Source organism: Lingula anatina, chromosome 5 (assembly GCF_051362555.1).
Source record: "Lingula anatina isolate TDL-2025a chromosome 5, LinAna3.0, whole genome shotgun sequence".
In the NCBI taxonomy this organism is placed as follows: Eukaryota; Metazoa; Brachiopoda; class Lingulata; order Lingulida; family Lingulidae; genus Lingula; species Lingula anatina.
In genome coordinates, this window is record NC_141771.1 from 885,029 (window position 1) to 902,328 (window position 17,300).

General features: G+C 36.9%; 1 protein-coding gene across 3 annotated transcripts; it reads left to right on the forward strand.

The window, feature by feature from the left end:
* The first annotated feature begins 7,656 nt into the window (after positions 1-7,656).
* Positions 7,657-17,125, forward strand: LOC106170110 (uncharacterized). 3 transcript variants are annotated; one of them, XM_087013503.1, is made up of 7 exons: positions 7,657-7,706; positions 7,970-8,021; positions 10,878-11,027; positions 11,887-11,943; positions 12,366-12,409; positions 13,068-15,692; positions 15,729-17,125. In XM_087013503.1, exons 2-7 carry the CDS (start codon positions 8,000-8,002, stop codon positions 16,065-16,067), a joined length of 3,237 nt encoding a protein of 1,078 aa, XP_086869629.1. In that variant the 5' UTR covers positions 7,657-7,706; positions 7,970-7,999; the 3' UTR covers positions 16,068-17,125. The 3 variants fall into 3 exon arrangements, with proteins under 3 accessions (XP_086869629.1, XP_013405311.2, XP_086869628.1); XM_013549857.2 differs by having other exon boundaries at positions 13,068-17,125; XM_087013502.1 differs by lacking the exon at positions 7,657-7,706 and having other exon boundaries at positions 7,960-8,021; positions 13,068-17,125.
* The last annotated feature ends 175 nt before the right edge of the window (positions 17,126-17,300 follow it).

Genomic DNA, 17,300 nt, shown 5'->3' on the forward strand with positions numbered 1-17,300 from the left:
ATTTGAATTTCTCTGTATTTTACCAAAATGTGGTCCTCGTGCATTTGACACCTTTGTTGAAGTGTTGAGAGAGCACAACAAGAAAGAACTCGCAGATTTGTTAGCAGAAAAGGCGACCACTTGTAGTAGTAAAAACCAAATAGCAAATTTCTACATCAGTCACATGAGCCAGATACAGCGACTGCCCTGGGACCCCGACGATACCATGCACATGGACGAAGTGTATGTTAACTTACAGTGGGTACAAGAAGAAACCAAACCCACAGGCACTAGTTCTAAATCAGTTGAAAACTACACATCGATATTTGAAGATACCAAACAAGGCAAACGACCAAAGAGAATATTGGTCAGAGGAAAAGCAGGTATCGGCAAAACCACATTTACACAGAAGATGGCAACAGATTGGGCAAACAATGCAGTCGGATTAAAAAAATGTGAAGAAGTTTTGTCAAAATATGAACATCTTATCATATTAAATCTACGCAGCATTCAGCCTGGTCAAACACTGAAGGAAGCAATTGGAATACAAATTCCTTGTTCTGCAGAAATTACGAAGGTAGTGGCAGAGGAAACCATGTATGCTCTGGACAATAACAGTGACCATGTGCTGTTGGTCTTTGACGGTTATGATGAATATGATCCCAACACTTCACAAGAAATCACAGAAGTTATCAATCGTACACGATACCAGGATGTATGCACCGTCATTACAACACGTCCATGGAAGGCAGAAGAGTTGATGAACAGACGAATAATGGACAGTGTGTATGAAATCACTGGGCTAACAAAGGACAATATAGCTCAGTATGTTGCAAATTTCTTTGATAAGAAAGAAATAAGGAAGGGTCTTTTAAGATACCTAGATAAAATGAGTCTTATGTCTCTGGCAGAGGTCCCAATACTTTTACTATTCATTTGCCTTCTGTGGGAAGATCAGATAAATGATTCATGTTCAGGTTCACTTCCAGGTTCATACACACTGCTATATGAGAACCTCATACAGTTGCTCATAAGACGAAGATATAACATCAGGTCACAGAAAAAAGTGAGTGAATATCTTGAAAAACTGAAACACACTTTTTTCAATATTGGTAAGCTGGCTTTAGAGGGTCTGCTTAAACCAGATGGGGGTCTTGTATTTGATGAAGAAGATTTAAAGTTGATTCCAAACATCAGTGAGTTGTACAGTTTAGGTCTCCTCAACAAGTCCAAAGTACACTGTAACCTTGATGTGAAATATCAAGTAACATTTCTTCATAAAACCATTCAAGAACTATTTGCTGCAGAATACCTTGCTGGGACAATAGGTGAAAATGATCATGTTTTAGATGAATTTCTGGGACGCTTAAATACTATTGACAGGCTCTACGACATGGAGTATGTGCTGCGCTTCTTATGTGGGTTATCAGAGCAGGCGATTGCCAAAGTGCGACCAAGAGCTCAAGAACTGGCGAAGATGGATGCATCTCTAAAACACATTTATTCTTCAAATACTGAAATTGAAACTAGTGGTTTATTCAACATACAAAACCTCCCAATCAGGTTTATCGGTGTTGTTCCCTTTGACATTCATATTGCTAACAAGTACATACAACATTTTAATAACTTCCTCCTAGAACACTGGTATGGCCACTGTCACGAGGAAAGAGATTTGACTCCTGAGCTTACCCCCTGGCACACCATACTCAGCATACCATACTCATTTAAACACTCTGATCCCAGATTTCAAGAGGTCTTGGACAACAGTTTATACAGTAACGAACAGATATGGAAAAATGTATTCCAAGATGTCACTACTGTGATTTGGGACCACACTAGAGATACATCAAATCAAGCGATTCACTTATCAATGATATGTGAAGTATTCAGGAATCTTTCATTCATATTTTGGATTGAAGCAATATCCATGGATTCTAATTGCGCTAGCAGTGCCGTAAAACATGTATTGTCCAATGCGCCTAACTTAAACACACTTTGTATCAATAGATTCTTTGATAGTTCATGTCTATCCTTGATACCAAACCCTGCAAAATTGCGTAACCTACTTGTAAGTGACTGGGATGATCTTAGTGTACCACCGGAACTAGTAGACACTCAGATTCTTAGGCAGATGTCATCATTGAAGTATTTACATCTAGAACAAGGTACATGTGAAAGCTTGAAAAAAATTAATGGCCTATGGGGTCAGCTTCCGTTCAGTCTGACGCACTTAGTGATTAGGTATTTTCCCCTTGCTGCTGAGTGTGTCAAGATATTGGGGAAAAACCTTCATCATGTGCCAGGACTGGAATACTTAAAACTGGTACATGTGCATAATCCAGACACATTTCTGGAAAGGACAAATTTGAATATTACCCAGAAGTTTCTCTTAAGGAGATGGATGTATTACAAAAGCTGTCTAAAAATTGATCAGCAAGAAGATGAAAACCATGGTTGCCGGGATTATTGTGAAGCTTTGCTTGTACTGGGCCACGGTGTGACACACACTCCTAAGTTGAAATATTTCTCGTTGGCAAACAATGACTTGGGTGCGTATTGTGGTATCACCAGTCCACTCACAGCATTGGTACAGTCCCTCTGTACAGTGTCAGAGCAGACCAGAATGGAGATTGACTTATCTCTTAATTATGTACACCATGTTGACGGTCTCAAGGAACAAATAGAGAGCATTGCCAGTTCCTACCCGCACGTGACCCTGACATTTTAGACAATGTAACTTCTTTGGGCAGATTTTTCTTGTGAAGAGTAATCGGAGGGATTGCTGTCATGTACTGTGTTTATAAGCATAAATTTCCTGGTCGAGATACAGTCTTAAAAAGCATGAGTGGATAAAGAAAAAAAAAAACATACGGAGATTATTTGTAAAATGATGCATATGTAGTGGCCATTAAAAGTGGGGAACGTGCTCCAGTTTGCCTTCCCCTTTACAAAACTTGATGTGAGTGATAATATTGTTTTTTCATTTTATCACCATGTTCATGTCCTGGCCGTAATGGTGCAATAATTGTAAAATTTAAAGATATTGTATTTTAACGAACAGACACAGATGTGGCTGAGCATATACATGTAGTTGTCACTGTTGTAAGAGGATTTAAACTAATCGAAATTTAATGTAAAATAATGCACATGCATAGTGGACATTTAACGCAGGACCGCGTTGTTTAAAGGTTGTCTCACCTACACTTGCCAACTTGGATTGAAAATATTGTATGGCACCCTTCCTTTAGTTACAAGGGTTGAGGTTAGCCTGAACTTAGTGGTTCAACATCCAGGGTGAGGATCACCTGTATGAATGGGTAGCAGACATTCTGTTATGGGGGACTCTCTGTCACGTGACACCGGCATGCCAGTATTGGCTGACTGCAAGTGCACCGGCAATTTGAAGCTTTTCTCCACTGTGTAGTGTATTCGAAATGGCATTAACATGTTATAATTAAAATGAGTGTATAAATGGTCATACATATATATATATAAAGTAGTTTGTTTGTAATTTATGTAAGTTGTAAATAAAATAGTTTTATAAGGTTAAACATTTTTTCTTATATGCATGCCCATTATTTGGAACACAATAAATTGCTCACGGCATTTAATAATTTAAGTGTAAATTACATCTATGCCATTGTTAGCATTCCCTGTTGATAAAATAGCCATATGCATGCAAAACACCTTTATAAGGCATTCGGAATAACTTGATACGCGGACTAGCAGATCCGAGGACTAAACTCGGCCGAGTCACTTACAAGGAGTGCTGACTAATTCTCTAATGGCCTCCCTGCCTCCACATGCGCCGACGCTGCAAGGACTTGGCAATTAAACCTCAAAGCCAAGATTTAATACAATTGATGACGCGTTTGGAGGCGGGGAGATCATCAAGGGTTTAAGACTTATCGTCCATAAAACCAAAAGTAGAAAAAAACTCCACTGTCACATACTGTCACATCTAACACAATCCACTGTCACATACGGTCACATCTAACACAATCCACTGTCACATACTGTCACATCTAACACAATCCACTGTCACATACTGTCACAGCTAACACAATCCACGGCCACATACTGTCACATCTAACACAATCCACTGTCACATACTGTCACATCTAACACAATCCACTGCCACATACTGTCACATCTAACACAATCCACTGTCACATCTAACACAATCCACTGCCACATACTGTCACATCTAACATAACCCACTGTCACATACTGTCACATCTAACACAATACAACGTCAATACACATAATACAATACAACGTCAAATTCATACATCACTTATATCATTGCTTATGGAAATTGTGTATTTTATTTTTACTTGGCAATGTGTCGCATTTTGAACTTAAAGAATTGGAATGTATGTTGTTGGGGGTTCGGAGTAACGGTTTGCAGTAGTATCCTTACGGGAGATTATCGGTGCTGGGATATAAAGACGCAGGGGAGTGTCGATGAGGGGAAGTATTGGTTCAGGGGAGTATAGGATGTGATAGTACTGGTGAATGATTTCTATATATTCTTCCTCTGCCGTGAAATGGGCTCCGTACTCCCCCGAATTGATGTAAGAACACTTAACGGACCAATAGAGACCTGGGCTCGGAATCTCGAAAGGATCGCTATGTTGCGCACGCGCTATAGCATAGCTAGCGTGCGCTATTTGCTAGTGCGATTGCACCCACCTGCTATCTCGAAGCCTTAGCAAACGCAACGCAATAAATGCCTGCCCGGAAGTACAATGTTAGTCTCGAACACACGCCAAGCGGTTCTTTTTTGTTTGGAGGGACGATATAGAAAATCGCACGTGAAATGGAGAAACAGCAGGGAGCGTTATAAGACCGATGAGCTCGCGGTGTTGGTGGCGGAGGTATCGTGTAGACCTCCAGTATTTGGCCCCTTCACCAACACCGTGACTCTAAAGTCCAAAGAAAAACAATGGGCTGAAGTTGCCGAAAAGTAAGTTGAATAATTATGATTAACAGTCCTCTTCCTTTAATCGTAGTCTGTATGCCATTATATCCATTAGGCCCCCTATATTTAATTATTGCTTATTGATGATTTAGTTTGGTATGTTGATGTAGTTATTCAATAAAAGTAAATGTAATTGCTCTCTATTAACACATCTTGACATAGTCATGTAGGCCCACATGTATGATGAAGCAATAAAGTGGTGATTCTTATTTTTTTTATTAAAATTATGAATACTTTCCTTCTAGAGTTAACCGTATTTCACATATAAAGAGGAGTTTCCGAGAGGTCAGGAAAAAATGTCATGACCTCACGTCTCGCACTAAGCGCAAAGAGGCCAAACGCCGAGCAGCAATGCGGCAGACAGGTGGTGGTGTGGGGCCCAGTCCACTGTCAGAGTGGGAGAAGAACGTGTTATTTTGTTATTTTGTATTTTGTTATTAAAAATGAATTTTTATATTAAATTGCATAATGGCTAACTTCGTTTTATATTTAATTGCTTAAAGAACCTCAAGATGATATTAAGTAGAGTAATTAACTTAGACTCTGTGAATATGAATACTTAAACACTGAGTTTCACAGAGATACCCTATTGGAATGTCCAATCACCAGGAGGCATTTTTTATACATAGGGCCTACATATATCTCTATATATTTATACTGATCAGGTAATAGAGATAATTGGAGAAACTGCATTAGAGGGTATCTAATACATTTGACTGTATTATTTTTTCCTTTAATTTATGCAATTTCTTTTTGATAATTTTTCAGTATTTTTCATTCAGTAATTTACAATATTTGAATCAGTTTGATCATTCAGTACTGTCTTTTAAACTTAGTTTATGACCTCAGCAAAGAACTAGAATTTGTTACAAATCTTTTATAAGGGACAGTTTTCATTTGCTTTTGTCCTTGAAAAGGACTTTATTTTTATATTGTACTTATTCACCTTAAGTTAGACAAGAATATACATTTAGGAAATTGTTTATAAAATTATTTTTATATTTTATTTTATATTTTCATCATGTTATTGTTTCATAAAATAAAAAAAAATTATGTTAAATATAACTTGACTGTCTGTTTTGTTTCTTACATTAACTTAAAATTGATTTTATTTTGCCCTGATTGCATTGAATGTGTACTTCAAAAGTAATTGACTTAAAGTATCAGTCTTTTTGATTCCTGAAATTCGTTATTAAATTCCCTGCATGAACACTAGCTGTTATATTAAATCAAATTTTTACACCTTTGTTATTTTGTACACTTATTTTAAATTTCAGTTCTTAGTATTATATGCAAAATATGTATGCAAAATATAATTAAATATGACATTTTAAAGAGAAAATCAGTTTTCGTTGTTTTATTTAATTTTTAATGAAAAAATAATCCTTAATCATCCCTCAATGATTCATAAATGATCCAACTGAGAGTTAGATAAAAATACCAGGAGCATATGGAAGTGTGTGTGAGACTCAGAGATCCTATGCAAGTACACGTAAAGCAGCAAGAACTTGGGTAGTAAGTGATAGTGCTCGGGACCTCGTAGTCGGTCTTTTCAAAGGTACTTCAATAATATTGGTCAGTTTGAGCACATTCTCCTGCGTCATGCGGTATCTCTGATGAAAAATATGGGGTTGGAACTCTACCATAGGACCTATATGTCTCACACACCTTCTTTTAGCATTTTCCTGGCATTTTTCTCTTATAACAATAAACTAGCCGTAAGGACGATTTCACTATAATGACCAAGTACGCATGCATAAACACACTTGCGTCTAGTTTGTATCGCCGCAAATAATAGCCTCGAAACTAATGGTGATTTGGACAATTAGCGCACAGCTGGGATTTGCGAAGCTTTCGAGATACGGGATAGCGCACGCTAGCCATGATAGCGAAGTCGCTCAAAATAGCGATGCTTTCGAGATACGGGATAGCGCACGCTAGCCATGCTAGAGCGCGTGCGCAACATAGCGAACCTTTCGAGATTCCGAGCCCTGGCGTACATGGCGAAGTCGACTGCCTCTTTTATATTCCACATCTAGCTATAAAACCCAATTACTTGTATAAACAGCGAATTGGTACGCGGTATATAGAAATATCCAGGTCAAAAGGTTCATGACACCACTGAATGAGTGCCGGATGCGGATTCAGATAACTAGTGAATAAACCATCTGTGGCTCAGGTTATTGGATCGTTTTTCACATCCTTCCATGGGGACCGATTTTTTGTTCCACGCACTTTCAAAAGACACGCTTTAATCTAGTTTTTGGAATCGAAAACAAGTTCAGCTAAGGTCACATCATAACACTGGACCATTGTCTGCTGAATGTCTAATTGCATCAATAACTGCATCAACACTTCCTGGTAAAAAAGTTTTGTGACTTGATCATCGATAAAGGAAACTATGCCTGCTTTGTGAATATTTCTGCAATTAATTGGCAGCATGAATAAATAATGGTTTATGTCAATATTATCAATACGGAAACTAAACAGGTGCGTATTTTACCTCCCCCAAAAAGTAACCCATCAAATCTGAGATGGCAAAACTATAGAACTTTAAGAATATGCATTCCCTAGGACAGAAGGTCTCTGGAATGTCAGAGTGAAGACATTATTTTTGTTGAATAATCTGCTGCACTGTGGAACCTGATGGAGAATAAACTCCATCTGAAGTGTTAGTTGAGGGTTAAGAATACTGAAATGACAGATGTGCGGAATAAGGCGCTAGGAATAGAAGACTTTTCAGGTATACTAGCAGGCTTAGTCGTAACCAATTTACAAAACAGTCATAATCGACTGAACGTCGTATATGATGCTTTTTAAAATTAACTCTAACTGAACGTTGTTCTCCATGTTGTTAGGGTCTCTCTTGGCAACATGTCCACATAAAAAGACTGTTTTACTTATTTTCTGTGAATGAACATGTCTCTTTTTCTATTATTGTTATTGCTTTCTTGGAGTATATATTTTGAAGTTGTTGAAAATAAAACAACGCTGTCGTCATTTCAGGCTTCTAGCTGACCCGTAGACAAGTTCAACATGGAGTCAGAAACAGGTTCAGGTAAGAAGTTGAGGACAGTAGTTGTGTTAATGCCGGTGTGGCAGGAGTGCACGTCCTAGTAACGCAAGTCCGCCCGGACACTAAGTCCTGGGAATGCAAGTCCTAGGGCATGTATTGCTAGGTATGGAAGTCCTAGGACATACGTTTCTAAGATTTAATGTTCGTAGGACAAAGGCTCCCAAGTAGTGCAAGTCCTACGTGTAGTAATGCACGTCCTAATGGGACGTGAGTTCCTGACATTTTAGTAACGCATGTCCTATATAGTTTATCCCAAGAAATGAAATGAATAAATAAATATAGAGACATACTAGTTTTAAAAATATAATAAACGTTTGCTTTATTCTATTTATATGACATTTTATATTTATATTTTACAATGTTTTCCGATAGGCAGTTTATATGCATATTAATGAAAAAACAAAAGCAATTAATTTATTTTATGTGTATTCTTCATCTAGTAAACCCAAATTTTGACTTGTTAAAACGCATATTTTTGGCATACTCCTCCCTCAGTGCACAATATGTCTGAGCCTGGTTTGCCCGATATTTTTTTCACAAAATAATTCACCATCCAAAGGCATCCCTTATTTTCATCCCGTGAGGTATATGTACAGTGTATATTATTTTATGTCCTTTTCTACTGGAGTGTACCTTTTGTGTTTTGTGTCGAAATTCTTATTTTCTCTCCCTCTCTCTCTTTTTCAAAACCTTAGTTTCCTAAGAGAAAAATCACTTTACACAAAACACGGGATCTCCGTTCTTAGATTTATTTTTCGGTTTACACTGAAATTGAAAAATAACCTCAAACTCGCTGGAAATTTGCTCTTGGAAAGTATGGACGGAGATTTAAGACAAATCAAGACAGTTAAGAAATTGAAAATTGCAATATATGTATATAATGTTCTGTAATAACCCTTTGCTATTTTGGTGCTTTGATACTTAAAAGACAAAACAAAAAAGTTGTAAATGTAATGAGCACGGAATTTCGAACACATATTAGACATTAAAAACACCATTAAACATTTTGCTACAAGTAATAAATAGGGGTAAGAGGGGGGTATGGTCAAGTCAAAGATAGGTCTCGAACCCATAGATACAATAGAACGATTGATGATATCTTACCTCGTAGTCTTGCACACTAACCACTAGACAGACGAGCTGAAGTTGCAAACCTCTCATTTTTTGTCTGATATATGGCTCACCAGAAGGATTTCATATACATTTATAGTTTTATCATTTAACGGTGATGTTGCCTAAGAATAGGACTTTCAAATGGCTGGAATGTAACAGGAATAAAAGTCCGACAGTAGTACAAGTCCTACCTACTCTAATTATGAGCCAGGAACCTAATCCCTGTAGGACTACTATTCCCAAGTAATGTTAGTCTTATGGACCTCGGTTCCTGGGGGACTTGGATTACTGTTACATGTACACCGGGTAAATTAATGCAACAGAGGTGGTTATTCTTACACTAGAGCAGCAAATTTGTGCCAATTATTGGTTTGAGGATGTAATGTAAAACATTTCTTCACGACATAACATTAAGGTCAAACACATTGTCAGCTTTGAATATTTATTTTTAGTTAGTATCTGTAATCCGCCATGAATTCTCGCAACCTCGTTTGTTGATGCGTTTAACAGTTTAATTCATTTTTACGTTTTCTCAGTTAATCTATCTAGATTTCTTCATTTGTATTTTAAAATTTTATAAAGCGTGCCTAAGTCAAAATAAAAAAGCAATTAAAAGTTTAAAAAGATAAAATAATTTAAAAATAATGCGAATTTTATTTTATTTACATGCTTATTGCATAATCAAATTAAAATTAATATCTACAAGTGTTCCATTTAGGTGAAATGCAACAATTTTGAAAACGTATTCAACTTATTTTCCTTTTGAGACAGTTTCTCAACACTTTTTAGGTCGAATCGAATACGGAGAATTAAAAAAAAGTCCTACTTATATTAATATCCTGCTGATTTGTTGTAATGAGCGACATTTGAAAAACATTGTCGTTAGATTGCTCCTATTTTAACCTTCCCTGTATGATTATAATCATTGCACCAAATGCCATTTCATCTGCTTTCTGAAAGTACCTATGTTTTATGTATAGATGAATTTCTAATTATCTTAATAATCTTGTGATCCTATTTGTTATCAACTGACAATGATAAAGAAGACAGACATGGTCATCATCCATATTATATGAATGCATACTGTACAGCCTGCAAATTTCACCTTGAGTAATGAAAAAGGCAAAACAAAAAAATTTGCAACTGCATACTGTTACAACAACAAAAAGGGTATGAGATAAGGACAATGGAATATGTGTTATAAGAACTTTATATTTACATGTATTATATGTGACGTTGAAACTTTTTAATGCCAACGCGAAAATAACTAATGTGAAGTTGGTTTGATGAAACAAAAAATCAGTAAAGACTGACTTCTGCTGAAGCCATTAACAAACGTCAACCAAAGTTTTTATGTATGCAAGGATTATTTCCTCATAGGTTGGCTACTATAAGGTTTTTTTGTTTTATTGCTAAACTTGTCTTTTTGTTTATATACATGTTTTAACATGTCATGTATGTTTCTTCTAATTATTGTTCAATTTTATACCATTTGCATGTGTTAGTCTTCGTTTGTTTTTGTATCTCCCCTATCTTAGTGTGACGTGTCCTTCGATGCATGCAGCACAGGGGGATTCCAATTCGATATCAATATGAATACCTTCCATGTGGTAATGAATCAATGTGATCTAGGATAATAATGATCAAATCTTCATTTTGAATTCAAAAGAAGAATTTACTGGTCATTTTCAATAAGACGAAATTTAACATATGTCTTTCTTTCAGATTCATGTCCTCAAGTGGACTCCACTGAGTCGTCAACTACGGACGTAGTAGACACCCAGCATTTATATCCTCCATTACCAACTGAAGAGACAATGAATACACAGACCACAGTGACAGGTCTTGCAAGTGTTGATGTGGGAACCAGTTCAGGTAATACCCTTTCCCTCCCTCCCTCTCTCCCTCCCCCCTCTCTCTCTTAGCTCTGTGTCACCGCATCAGGGCCTCCGTCGACGTCACTTTTCTGACGTCAGCATAACACCATTTTGACCTATGGCTCTGTCTCCACACCTGGGCTACATGTACCACGAGGACATATAAATAGAGTACCTGCCATGACCAGATGACCATTTGTGATGTCTAACTTTATATTTTATGCGTGATGGAGTGCCTCAGTTAGATGTGACTGCCTGTTTTCTTTAACAAAATCGACTCAGTTAACCGTGCAGTTATCATATACATGTATATATTGTGTTGCTTCGGGCCCGTCATTTAGATTACCTTTGAAAATATTTAAATTTGAGGCGTTCGTATGGTACTCATGGTTATGGGTGTATCTATTTATTATTGAAATTATAATACCCCCACAGATGTTATGCTTTGCCCTGGTTAGTTTTTAATTTAACGATCTACTTGTTGTAACTCAAAAAGTTTTAAAAGGACACATTTCAATAAAAAATACAGGATCAGCCAGAAATGTGCTGATCTAGAATCAACTGAACTTTAAAAAACGCTCAATATATTCATTACCAATGGGAAATGAGCTGACTTGGCGTGGGTCTGCACCCTTTGATGGTTTTATTTCCAGTCATTATTTTTTTCAGTAACAAGTGCTAGATGCATGGGATTTCAATTCGATATCAATATGAATACCTTCCATGTGGTAATGAATTAATGTGATCTTGGATTAAAAAATAATCAAATCTTCATTTCACATATTCAAAATATGACTAAACTAAACGTTTTCAATAATACTAGAATTAAACATATATTTTTATATTATATTCTATAGGCAAACATGCGATAGGAGACGCCAGAACAGACAAGTCAGAAGTTAATCCTGCAAAACGTGAGTCATGTCAGCCGTCATGTATTCTTATGACCAACAATGTCTGATACAGTTCGTCAACAATACCATATCCCTATTAACTTGATCATTGTTTAGTTTGCTGTGTTGTAAAAATGGGAATTTTAGTCGTTCACGTTTTCTTTTCATATAGCTTGGTTGGATTTTGATGCCATGTGAGGCATACTTTTACAATAATGAAATTAAACTTATACATATTCCCAAAAATGAAAACCGTAAACTTTCCAGAAGGATATTTAAATAATCCATTCTGGACAAAATTAAATAAAAAGAACTACATTTAAATTTAAAATTGCATCGTTTTAACAAGTGTGATACCTACTGAATTTGTTTATTTTGCCTCATATTTTTTTATTCTAAGAACTACATACACTGTAGTTGAAAGAAATATACTTTTTTTGCAGGCAGCAAACTCCATACGACCGAACCAGATGCTGCCTTTTGTCAGGTACATTCAGAATTTTCATCACTCAGCCTAAATTGTTTTTGCTTCGTTGGGGGGAGGGGGTATTTTAAGGACCCATTTAATTCCACTCTGTATACAGGGGCATAAAATGTGCACTACGTTTGTATATCTTATACCCCCTTTACACTGGACGGCGTCCTTCCTACGTCCTTTCTGCGATCATGAAATTTGGCATTGCTGTGGTCTTAATAAGGAGGCACGAGCATTGATTTTGTATAAGAATGAATGCTCAATGATCGACCAGTTGTAGGCACGTAAAGTATTATAATTTTTAACTCTTAAATGGGGCCGTGCTACTGGACGCAGAAAGGACGCCGTCCAGTGTAAAGGGGGCTTTAGTTAATCTTATACTTCACATGTGGTATATTTATTTGTGCTGAGCTGTCGTTCTCTGTATTCACTTTATTTCTCTTTAATACTTTAAGTTACCAGGCATATGTTGCACTATACTTTATAGTCTTATTTAGCTTTTCACAATGAATATAGGAAACCACCAACCTGCTTTTCCAACTTTTTCATTGTATTGTTCATGAATAAGAACTACTAGCAGGTGGCACTCATGTTTTTCAATTTCAGCTTTAAGTTTCATTTCAGTTTCTAATATTAGCACAAAAACTTAAAATTGTCTTCTAATTATCAGGTACCTGTAATGAGCCCAACACACAAAAACCTGTTGGTACAAATGCGCCAAATGCTGATAACAGATCTCCAAGTTGAGGGCATCATCCCGGATATGGTGGCCAGCGGCATCCTTAGTAAACTTAATGCAGATAAGATAAAGGCTCAAAAGACGGAACAAGACCAAGCTTTTGAATTTCTCTGTATTCTACCGAAATGTGGTCCTCGTGCATTTGACACCTTTGTTGAAGTGTTGAGAAAACACAACAAAAAAGAACTTGCAGGTTCGTTAGCAGAAAAGGCGACCAGTTGTTGTAGTAAAAACCAAATAGCAAACGTTTACATCAATCATATGAGCCAGATACAGCGACTTCCCTGGGACCCCGACGATACAATGCACATGGACGATGTGTATGTTAACTTACAATGGGTACAAGAAAAAAGAGAACCCAAAGGCATAAGTTGTAATTCAGTTGAAAGTTACACCTCAATATTTAAAAATACTGAACAAGGCAAAAAACCAAAAAGAATATTGGTCAGAGGCAAAGCAGGTATTGGCAAAACCACTTTTACACAGAAGATGGCAACAGACTGGGCAAATGCCACACTAGGATTGAAAGACTGTAACAATGTTCTGTCAAAATATAAACATCTTATCATATTAAATCTACGCAGCATTCAGCCTGGTCAAACACTGAAAGAAGCAATTGAAATACAAATTCCTTGTTCTGAAGAAAATACGAAAGCAGTGGTAGAGGAGACCATGCATGCTCTAGACTTTGACGGTGACCAAGTGCTATTGGTCTTTGACGGTTATGATGAATACGACCCCAAGACTTCACAAGAAATTAGAGATGTCATCAATCGCAGACGATACCAGGATGTATGCACCATCATCACAACTCGTCCATGGAAAGCAGTAGAGTTGATGAACAGACGTATTATGGACAGTGTGTATGAAATCACTGGGCTAACAGAGGGCAATATAGCTCAGTATGCTGCAAATTTCTTTGATGACAAAGAAACATATGATGAATACCTGAAATTGGAGAACATGACTAGAGAAGAAATCCGTGATTTTGAAGAAGCTCATGATATTCGTATTGATCATTTTGAGTGTTGTTGGGACACATATGGTGAAATAGGGAAGGGTCTTTTAGGATACCTAAGGAAAATGAATCTCATGTCCCTTGCAAATATACCAATACTTTTACTGTTCATTTGTCTTTTGTGGGAAGATTCTAAGAAAGATTCACTTTTAGGTTCCTACACACTGCTATATGAGAACCTTATACACTTGCTCATAAGACGAAGACATGGAATCATTTCACAGGAAAAATTGGATGAAAAGTTGGGAGAATTCAAGGGGGCCTTTTTCAAGCTTGGTAAGCTGGCTTTAGAGGGTCTGTTTAAACCAGATGGGGGTCTTGTATTTGATGAAGAAGACTTGAAATCGATTCCAAACATCAGTGAGTTGTACAGTTTAGGTCTCCTCAACAAGTCCAAAGTACATTGTAACTTTGATGTGAAATATCAAGTAACATTTCCTCATAAAACCATCCAAGAACTATTTGCTGCAAAATACCTTTCTTGGACAATAAGTGAAAAGGATCATGTTTTAGATGAATTTTTAGGACGCTTAAACACCCTTGACAGGCTCTACGACATGAACTATGTGCTGTGCTTCTTATGTGGGTTATCAGAGCAGGCGATTGGCAAAGTGCGACCTAGAGTTCAAGAGCTGGCAAAGATGGATGCAACTCTAAAACACATTTATTCTCCAAATACTGGAGGTGAAACCAGTATTTTCTACAACAGACATACCATCTCGCTGTATTATCCCTTTGACAGTAATATTGCTGACTCATACATTCAATATTTTAACGATCTCCTCCTAGAACACTGGTATGCCCACTGTACCCAGGAAAGTGATTTGACTCCTGAGCTTGCCCTCTGGCACACCATACTCCGCATACCACACTCCTTTAGACACTATGATCCCAGATTTCAGGAGGTCTTGGACAACAGTTTACGCAATAATAAACAGATATGGAAAAATGTATTCCAAGATGCCAATACTGTCATTTCTGACTGCAAACCATACTCATGGGACGACGAATTTGAAAGGCATGAAATACAGCAAATGGAAGATAAAACGATCCCCTTATTAATGATGTGTAAAGTATTCAGGAATCTTTCATTTGTATTTTGGGATGATAGCCAAAAATGTAATAATCTCGGTACCGATGCTATAAAACATGTATTGTCCAATGCGCCTAACTTAAACACACTTTGTATCGATAGAGACTTTGATAGTTCATACCTATCTTTAATACAAAACCCCGCAAATTTCCGCAACCTGCTTGTTAGACAATGGAAGGATCTTAGTGAAGCACCAGAACCAGTTAGTGAAGCACCAGAACCAGTAGACACTCAGATCCTTAGGCAGATGTCAGCATTGAAGTGTTTACATTTAGAACGCGTTACATGTCAAAACTTGAAAAAAGACATAGGAGGTCAGCTGCCGTTCAGTCGTGGTCTGACGCACTTAGCGATTATTGATTTTCTCCTTACTGCTGAGTGTGTTATGATACTAGGGAAGAACCTTCAATATGTGTCAGGACTGGAACAAATAAAACTGGAAGGTGTATTTGATTGGAAATATATCACCTACTTTTACCAGCTTTTCGAGTATGACAATTGTCCATATATTGATCAGGTTGAGAATGAAGAACATGGGTGCCCGGATGTTTGTGAAGCTGTGTTTGAACTGGGCCACGGTGTGACACACACTCCTAAGCTGAAACACTTCTCATTGGCAGACAATAAGTTGGGTTTGCACTGTGGTATTACCAGACCACTCACAGCATTGGTGCAATCTCTATGTACAGTGTCAGAGCAGATCGGAATGGAGATTGACTTATCTCGTAATTGGGAAGACAGAGTAGACGGCCTCAAGGAGCAGATAGAGTGCATTGTCAGGTCATACCCACACGTGACCCTGACCTTTAAGTGGAGGTAGAGAGCACTGTCTGTCAGTTCTTATCCGCACGTGACCGTGACCTTTAAGACAATGTAACTTCTTTGAGCACATTGCCTTGTGAAGAGTAATCTGAGGGATTGTTATTTGGTCGAGATAGGCCCTACATTTTTTAAAAGCATAAGTGGATAAAGAAAAACTCACGTAGATTAAATGTTAAGTGGTGTGTATATAATGGCCATTGAAAGTGGGGAATGTGTTACTGTTTGCCTCACCTTTGCCAAACATGGTGTGAGTGATAATATTGTTTTGTCATCTTATCACCATGTTCATGAACTGGCATGTCTATATTTATGTATTTGATTATCATTGCCCAGACTGATAGTTGACTGGTAAAGTGAAAATAATATGACAAATTGTCATTTTATACGGTGAATATATATGATAATGGCTGTATAATTCCATCGGGGACATTGTAAACATATTGTATTTTAGTGAACAGGCACAGATGTGTATGTACATATAGTTGTATGCATGTCATAAGTGGATAAACATAATCCAGATTTAATGCGAAATGATGTGTAGTGTATGTGCATAGTGGTCATTGAAAGTGGGACCTAGAATTCAGTTTCAATGTAATTCTTTTTTAACGAAAAATGTTCTAAATCAATTTGAAGGATTTCCCAAAACAATTCCCAAACTGTGACATTCATTACAGAAAAAACATCTGAACTGTAAAAAGTACACCAAATGTTCTAGAATAGATTGAGAACCATAAATGAACGCCAAATGAGACAATTTTTTTTGCAGGGGCTACACTTGCTAAAATTGATGCTGCTTTATAATGTGAGTGCAAATATTGTTTTATCATTTTTATCTACATGTTCATGAACTATATCCCGACATTCCAATATTTCTGTATTTGATAATTATAAAATATTGCCTGACTGGCAATGTGAAGTTTCCAATGGCATTTACATGTTAATCAAGCTTAAAATAAGTGTATATCAATGGTCATATGTGGTATATATTTATTTTTTTATTAAGTAGTCTTTTTGTTATCTAATAATGTAAGTTGTAAATAAAATAGTTTTATCAGGTTAAAATGTGTTTCTTATATGCATGTCCATTATTTGCAGCACAATTTATTGATCACAGCTTATAATAATTTAAGTGTAAATTACATCTATGCCATTGTTAGCATTCCCTGTTGATAAAATAGCCATATGCATGCAAAACACCTTTATAAGGCATTCAGAATAACTTGATCCGCGG

What these genes read in the sequence shown, in the direction of transcription:
- LOC106170110 (XM_013549857.2), top strand. Translation starts at nt 8,000, where the DNA reads ATGGAGTCAGAAACAGGTTCAG. An exon ending in GGAGTCAGAAACAGGTTCAG is followed by an intron (nt 8,022 to 10,877) that starts GTAAGAAGTTGA and finishes TCTTTCTTTCAG; the next exon opens with ATTCATGTCCTCAAGTGGAC. An exon ending in CAGATGCTGCCTTTTGTCAG is followed by an intron (nt 12,410 to 13,067) that starts GTACATTCAGAA and finishes TCTAATTATCAG; the next exon opens with GTACCTGTAATGAGCCCAAC.